The sequence below is a fragment of the Asparagus officinalis genome, chromosome 1, assembly GCF_001876935.1.
Source record: "Asparagus officinalis chromosome 1, Aspof.V1, whole genome shotgun sequence".
In the NCBI taxonomy this organism is placed as follows: Eukaryota; Viridiplantae; Streptophyta; class Magnoliopsida; order Asparagales; family Asparagaceae; genus Asparagus; species Asparagus officinalis.
Window position 1 is genome coordinate 102354426 of NC_033794.1, and position 7283 is coordinate 102361708.

At 40.3% G+C, this 7283-nt stretch overlaps 1 protein-coding gene across 1 annotated transcript; it reads right to left on the reverse strand.

The window, feature by feature from the left end:
* On the reverse strand, positions 3044-6239 carry LOC109828816 (basic leucine zipper 61-like). Its single transcript, XM_020395760.1, is given in 5 exon segments — positions 3044-3320; positions 4613-4739; positions 4861-4951; positions 5514-5762; positions 5764-6239. Coding segments are annotated over 5 exon segments (759 nt in total). The 5' UTR covers positions 5925-6239; the 3' UTR covers positions 3044-3189.

Genomic DNA, 7283 nt, shown 5'->3' on the forward strand with positions numbered 1-7283 from the left:
GCATCCTCAGGTAATCCCCATGTCTGACGACTTCTAGCTGGAGCTGAGACACTCGTTGGGATATTCCTGAATCGACTTTTCTTCCCAGAGAAAAGTTGGGATTAGCGTTATTTGAAGTGAACACATACTTTCCTTTTTCAGCCATGTTGATGGTGACTTTTGGGAATTCGTCATATTGAATGGCCGATCATCTTTTGCGGGAGCGTCTTGATTTGGGTTTTGACGCTTCAATGGAAAGCCAATACCGATACCCTCTGTGGAACGGTCTTGGAGCAGCTAAACTCTGATAATACTATCCTAATAAGCCTCTCACAAGGATAGTGAGAGACCGATTCTGGGATACTTCTCTTTCGAGATTTGTTCGTACCCACAGCTCGATAGTACAACACTTCGATGTTGTGACTAGAGCAACCTGTTGGCTGTTGAGTTGAATTTTTAGGTATAACGTGTCTTCTATCGGACACGTTTTCTTCTGAATAGGTAATGCCTTTCTAGCGTTCGCAGAAGTTACACGTCTAGAATCACACCCTCGTGAGGGTGAAACCCTAACGGACTCCTGATTCTCGACACATACCCCCAAGTGGGTGGTTCCAGGAATCAATTTGTTAAGAGGGCATGTACGACCCCCAACCTTTATAGTTGCTCGAGAATTATTCAGTGGACCCAAGTGTTCCTTAACAAGAGTTTTACCTCGATCTTCGTGTAGAGGACCAAGACGATCCTTCAACGAAATCCTAAACTTGGAGAGATCTATGCTACCGTAGGGCTTCACTGGAGGTGCGAGAGCAAGAGGAACGGGATCAGAAGTTGACGAAGGCTGGGAGGTAGCCTTGGAGCTAGAATTCGGTGAGAGACACGACTGACGTCTCTCCCCAAGTGGAGACATATTGGCTATTTTCGATGCCGTTCTTGGCATTGTTTTGGCCTTTGACACCCAAACTTTCTTGGATTTTAGTGATTCCTTGACCACCTCTTCCTTTTGTAATTTTTGTGCTTTTTGCCTAAGGATTCGTGTGTGCGCAAGAAGTGTATGGTGGATACGCTCCTCAAGAGTAGAACGGGTTTGTTTGACACGAATCCATTTGTTAGTTGGAGGTTAGGAGGAGGAACCCATTGCTTGATGCAGTGAAGGCTTAGTCATTTGGCGCCTTCTAAATTCTAAATCCACTTGATAGCGGAGTCCGTCCACCTGCTCAAGAGCTTTGGTGAATTGACTGGCAAGATGTTGGCGCTTTCTCTGACGAGCCCTCTTCGTCAGAACTGGTGCGCTTTCAACAGATAACTCCTTGACTTTTGGGGAGTTGTTATGAGCATCAGATCTGACTTCCTTGGACGCCGGAGAGGAGTCTTCAACAGCACTTGGGCGAAGATAGTCACCCTAAGTCTTCAGATCTGAAGGCCAATGAACCTTCTTCACAGAAGTGGTCTTCCTGCGCTTGTAAGGAGAAGAAGATCTGGAGGAGGAGGAGGATACGTACTCATCGAACTTTTGCTATTCAAACTCGTATTCGACCTCTTCAACTACAGAGATCTTGATCATCGGCTACGGCACGACAGCCTCGGTAGCAAGGTTGTTGGCTCCCACTGTGGTCGCCAGCATGTTCGCGTCAAAAGTTAATTTCTTTGATGAATTCATTATAACTTCAGGTGTTTACAACGAATTCAAAAGAGGAGTCTTTTTATAAGATCTCTCTACACAAAAGAGATTGAAAAATTACAACATTCTAGAAAACACACGCAAATAGATCATTTATCGGTCTTCTGCTTGTGTGAGATCTTTGCCAGTGCCGGGGTTTATCTGTGACCACCAAATGGTCAGATCTAATTGATTTCGTTGCCTCATGAATGAGATAAGAAATTAAAATGAATATCTTAGTAACGGTGAGATAAACACTCTTCTCGAGATCACAGCAACGATGCGATCTCAAGGGAAGCAGATGAACAAGGCTGAAGCGATTGCAGATCTATCGAACTCTCCTCCTTTTTGTCAAAGAACTCACCAAGAACTTGCTTCCTCCTTACTGAAATTCATGCTCCTCACTCTCCAATTCAATAGGGCTTCGTCATTACTCCGAAATTCCCAATCCCTCTGAATGAAGGCCCTAGGTTTGTATTTATAGGCTTCACAAGCTCTGTTTTAGGATAAGAACAAACGATTTGATCTTATCCTCAGTTGTAACCACTTAACCACGTTAAAAGATAGCCTCAAATAGTTAGAGAGATCGTGAAATAAGGAAATCTTGAAATCTTATCGAAAAATAGGTTTCCGGACGGTTAACGGGCGAAAAACGGTTTTTCTGGGTGTGAGACACCGCTAGTGTCTTGCCCTTGGGCCAAGACACCATTGGTGTCTCGACCATGGGCCGAGAAACCAATGGTTTCTTGGCCATTGGCTGAGACGTTGTTGGCGTGTTTTGATTGTTTCGCCTCTAATTCTCCCGTCCAATCTCGGAATGACGTGATTGAAAATGCATTAGAAAGCCAGAAGAGATCTACAACCTCCAATGGGTGAAACACATGTGGAGTGAACAAAACACGAGTGGCACTTCATCGTTCGTGGGTAAAACGAAACTCCCGATCGAGTCGTTTCTTTGCTATTTTGTCGTCCCGTTGACTCGTATGTTTCGTCAACTTGCTTCATGCGCTTGTTAGCTTCCTCACGGCATCAGATAATCATCGTTGACTTAACGTTCATCGTCTATCTTTCTTCCGTCTCGAGCTGCGTGTGGGAACCTATAGGCAATTTTTGACGCCTACACCTATCAGTTGTACTTATTGAGAGAGTAACATGTGAAGCATATAACATTAATTTACAGATTGCTAGAATGAAACGAACTTTTTGGTGATAATTAAAGCAAGCTCATGAAAATACACGTTACTGGCTAGTGGAAACACGAGGAATACATGCCACGAGCTTTCGTTCTGATGCAGAATTATTGCAGTCAAAAAAGAAAACACCTTTGAATCATACCAAGACTCTATCCCACCCCTAACATCCGCCTACTAAACATAAGGAAAAATCACGAAAACAATTAGAAAGAAATTGAAAAATAAAAATAAGAATAGAAAATTAAAATTTCACAAAGAATACAACAATAAACGAATCAACGATATATAATGTTCTTCCTCCATGAACAAATTCACCATTTCCACTGAGAGAGTGGTTTCAGGCCTGAGATTTAATGAGCCTCAACTGACTAACTCTTTGTCCATGCCAAGAGCATTGGCTTCCGATGCAGGGGTAGACATTTTCTTGAGGTTTTGCTGATGGTAGACTTGTCTCAACCTCTCAATCTCCTTTTTTAGTGCCTCTTGATGAGCTACGTCCAAGAATAAAATCATATCAACATGATAGCATTATCAATAATCGGCTAAATTAATTTTAGTGAAGATGTGACCCATTTCTACGGATAGAATGGTCAAATTTTGTTAATGTAAATCTCAACAAAATATGGTCTAAAACTACAAATTGACAAGGGCGTGTAACTTAAAACAACTAAAAGAATTTGAGTGTTTTTATTAGAAACATAAAGATTTGAGGGATTAATCTCTAAATATAAAAGATTTTAGGGTCTAGTATGAGAAAATACTATAACTTTTTGAGGTAAATCCTCTAATTTATTAAATTGCATGGATAACTGTATTCAACATATCGGACAATTATTTTCTTAATAACAAATATATTGGTTAAGTATTCTTTATGTGAATATTATTTGAATTAATTAATATAGTATTAGTTCATATATAGTTATCCATGAAAATACAATAGGTCACAAATATCATTTGCAGAATCCAATAGAACATGAAGTGTACAAAGAGGCAACTGAGATCCACTTGCGACAGTTATCATGCGTATGCATGACAGTTTAAAATAACATTATGGAGTAGTTGCTTCGCAAATAATTGGAGGAAAATTACCACTAACCCCTTAAGTTCAGCGACATTAATTTCTACCAATAACCTACTCTAATCGACTGCCATGAGTTCCAAATAAGAACAAAATTTTCCAATATGAACAGTGAAGATCAAGACAACAATTCTATTATAAATCCAGCGCGCAAAGAGACCGGTACCAATTACACGTACTAGTTCTTTTGCATGTACTAAGGACATGAGATAATTAAAATAGCTCTGTTTAGGTTCCTCAACGGTTCCTGAAATGAGCTGGTACGATTTTATTTTTTAGTAGCCAAAATCTGAAATTACTTGGTATTTTGCCTGATAAATGCTGGTTTAACTCTAGAAGTAAATTGCACAAACCCTCGTAGGATCGCTATTTTAAACGTGCTATTTTTGTAGTTGCATTTCCACGGATAGACCGCTAAGTTAAATTTCTTTAACTCTTTTACTCTGGGTGAACTTGGCAATTACCTCTGACAGTAAAAGAGCAAAAAAAACTTGACCCACGGAGTCGATGAAGTAAGTTCAAGACAACAATACTATAGAGACTCTTATGTGCAATTCAGCGTTGAAAACTTAATCTAACTAGCTAGTGAATTAATAAAGTTCCCATGAACTAAGAAAAGATAAGCGTATGCTATTGGCATTGCTTAACATATATATGAAGCTATTAATTAATTAATTAATTAAGGAAGGAAGGAATGAAGCTCACCATCCTTGAAGATCTTATCTTGTGCAAGTGCGGCAATCCTTTGCTTGAGATGACTGTTTCCTACTGTCAGAACCGACCTCTGGTGATCCAAGAACGCAACTCTCGGAGACAATGCCGAAACCTCGGTCTACAAAATTACCGTAACACCATCCAGAAATGCAGAATTTACAAATTTAATTCACTATTTGCAAAGTTGCACGCTGCCAAAACATCAAACATTCAATTGGAAATTAATGATATATACGAACCTGCAATGTTGTTACGCTGCGCTCGAGCTCGGAGATGTACTGCAGCTTTCTCACTCGAGATCTTTGTGCTGATTGCCTGTTGGCTAGGATCCTAATACAACAAAAATTTAAAATCGTATCTAAATTATTTTCCGAAGAAAATTTAAATAGAAAAACCTCCATGCATTACGACGTTTAACAAAAAACCAAAGTCATTTAGTAAGTACAGTGAAAATTTCCTGACCTATACAAAGTACAACAAACAAGGACAAAACTGTATCATTTATTAAGGGGGGAAAATGCAAAATAGACCGTTTTTATAAAATATATAGCGAAATAGACCGTTTTGGTAAAAAATTAGCAAAATCGACCTTTTTTTAGGCCAAAAAGAGGTCAATTTTGCTAATTTTTTACCAAAGCAGTCTATTTCGCTATATATTTTATAAAAACGGTCTATTTTGCATTTTTTCCCCTTTATTAAGGGAATGAGCAATTTCATCTTTAAAACAAATGTATTTTCCTCGAACTTGTTTTTCAACTTCTCATCATTTGTATAAAGATAACAGTGAAAATAAAATAAAATAAAATAAAATAGAGCCATCACATTTCTATTAAATAATCATTCCTAGTGTACATCGACAAGAAGTTCTTAACAAAATTTAATGAAACCTAACCTCTTAACCCTTTTCGGGTCAATAGTATTCTGATCCGACCCATTATTCACATTACCACCCTGAAGTCCTGCAGCACCCTTACACTCACTCTCCACCTCCGTATCATTCTGCATCTGCTTCTCCGCCGCCACCCCTTTACTCTCCTCATTATTACTATTGTGATCCGACGGCGATGACGGGCTCGACGACGACACCTGCCCTGACACGGGCCCCGCTGCGCCTGGCGCCACATCATCCGAAAACATGTACATCAGCGAGCGGGGTCTCAAAGAACGCAACAGAGTCGCTGACCGAACGCCGGTGGGACCCACGTCTGACTGCCGAGAAGTCTAGGAACTCGTCGACCCACGATGGGGCCGTTGAGGGGGGAGGCTTGGGCCAGCTGGGGGCCTTTGGTGGAAGTTGGGCCATACTTAGTCTTGATTCGAGCAATGCGGTTGTGACTCCAACGTGTTTTGGTTTTGCTTAGCTTTGTAGGGCTTGAAGAAGAAAGAAGGAGATGAGGAGATCACATGATAAGGAAGAGGGGAGGGGGGGTTACAGCTAGCAACAGCTGGTTGTTAGAGTTCTTTCAGTGGTAGTAGATTGAATTCAACAGTTAAGGAGAGGAGAATTGAGGGAGTTAAATTAATTAATTGGATGAGAGAGAGAGAGAGAGAGAGAGAGAGAGAGAGAGAGGAACAGTGGCCACGTGCCAACGTGCTTTGTGGGCTGAATGTGTTGCTGCATTGCAGTGGTCTGTTGGGGATTATGATTGCTTCGGCGGTGTTGAATGTAGTTTCTATTTTTTTTTTCCTGGCTTTTTAACCTGCAGTTGGCAATTGGTACAGAGAGAGAACTGAGTCTGCATTGTTGTCTTGTGTTCGTTATGGCTAGGAGATAGATAAATAAGTGGGTGGATAATATCTTATATTAAAGATAAATTAATTAATTGGATGAGAGAGAGAGAGAGAGAGAGAGAGAGAGAGAGAGAGGAACAGTGGCCACGTGCCAACGTGCTTTGTGGGCTGAATGTGTTGCTGCATTGCAGTGGTCTGTTGGGGATTATGATTGCTTCGGCGGTGTTGAATGTAGTTTCTATTTTTTTTTTCCTGGCTTTTTAACCTGCAGTTGGCAATTGGTACAGAGAGAGAACTGAGTCTGCATTGTTGTCTTGTGTTCGTTATGGCTAGGAGATAGATAAATAAGTGGGTGGATAATATCTTATATTAAAGATAAATATTCATAATCTTGATGGGTATAGAATTCTATCTCGAATTCTTGATTTATATGGTAGTTGTGGGGTTACATGCATGTTGAAAGAGGCGAAAAAATCGCATGAAAAAGCAGCTATAGGAAACACTCTGGTCGGTCGACTGATCACGCCGATCAGTCTACCGTAACACTCTGGTAGATCGACTAATGGGCGTGATTAGTCGATCGATAGCATGGGTGCAGGAACTGTAAAATCGCATTGGACAGTCGACTGATGAACCTTCATCAGTTGACCGATGAACCTTCATCAGTTGACCGATGAACACCTACCAGTCGACTTATGAGGCTTCATCAGTCGACCAATAGTGGGTTATTGGACTGATTTGTTTCCTAGCTTGTTTTGGATTTGGGTGTTTATATAAATAGAAAAATGTTTGTTAGGGTTTTTAATTAGAGAAAAGAAAGTTGTTTGAGCACTTTGAGAGAGAGATTATTGAGAGGGAGTGAGATCTTGTTGGTTAAGGTTATTGTGAATGTTTGAGTGTTATAACTCATTGTGTTTCTCTTCCATATAGT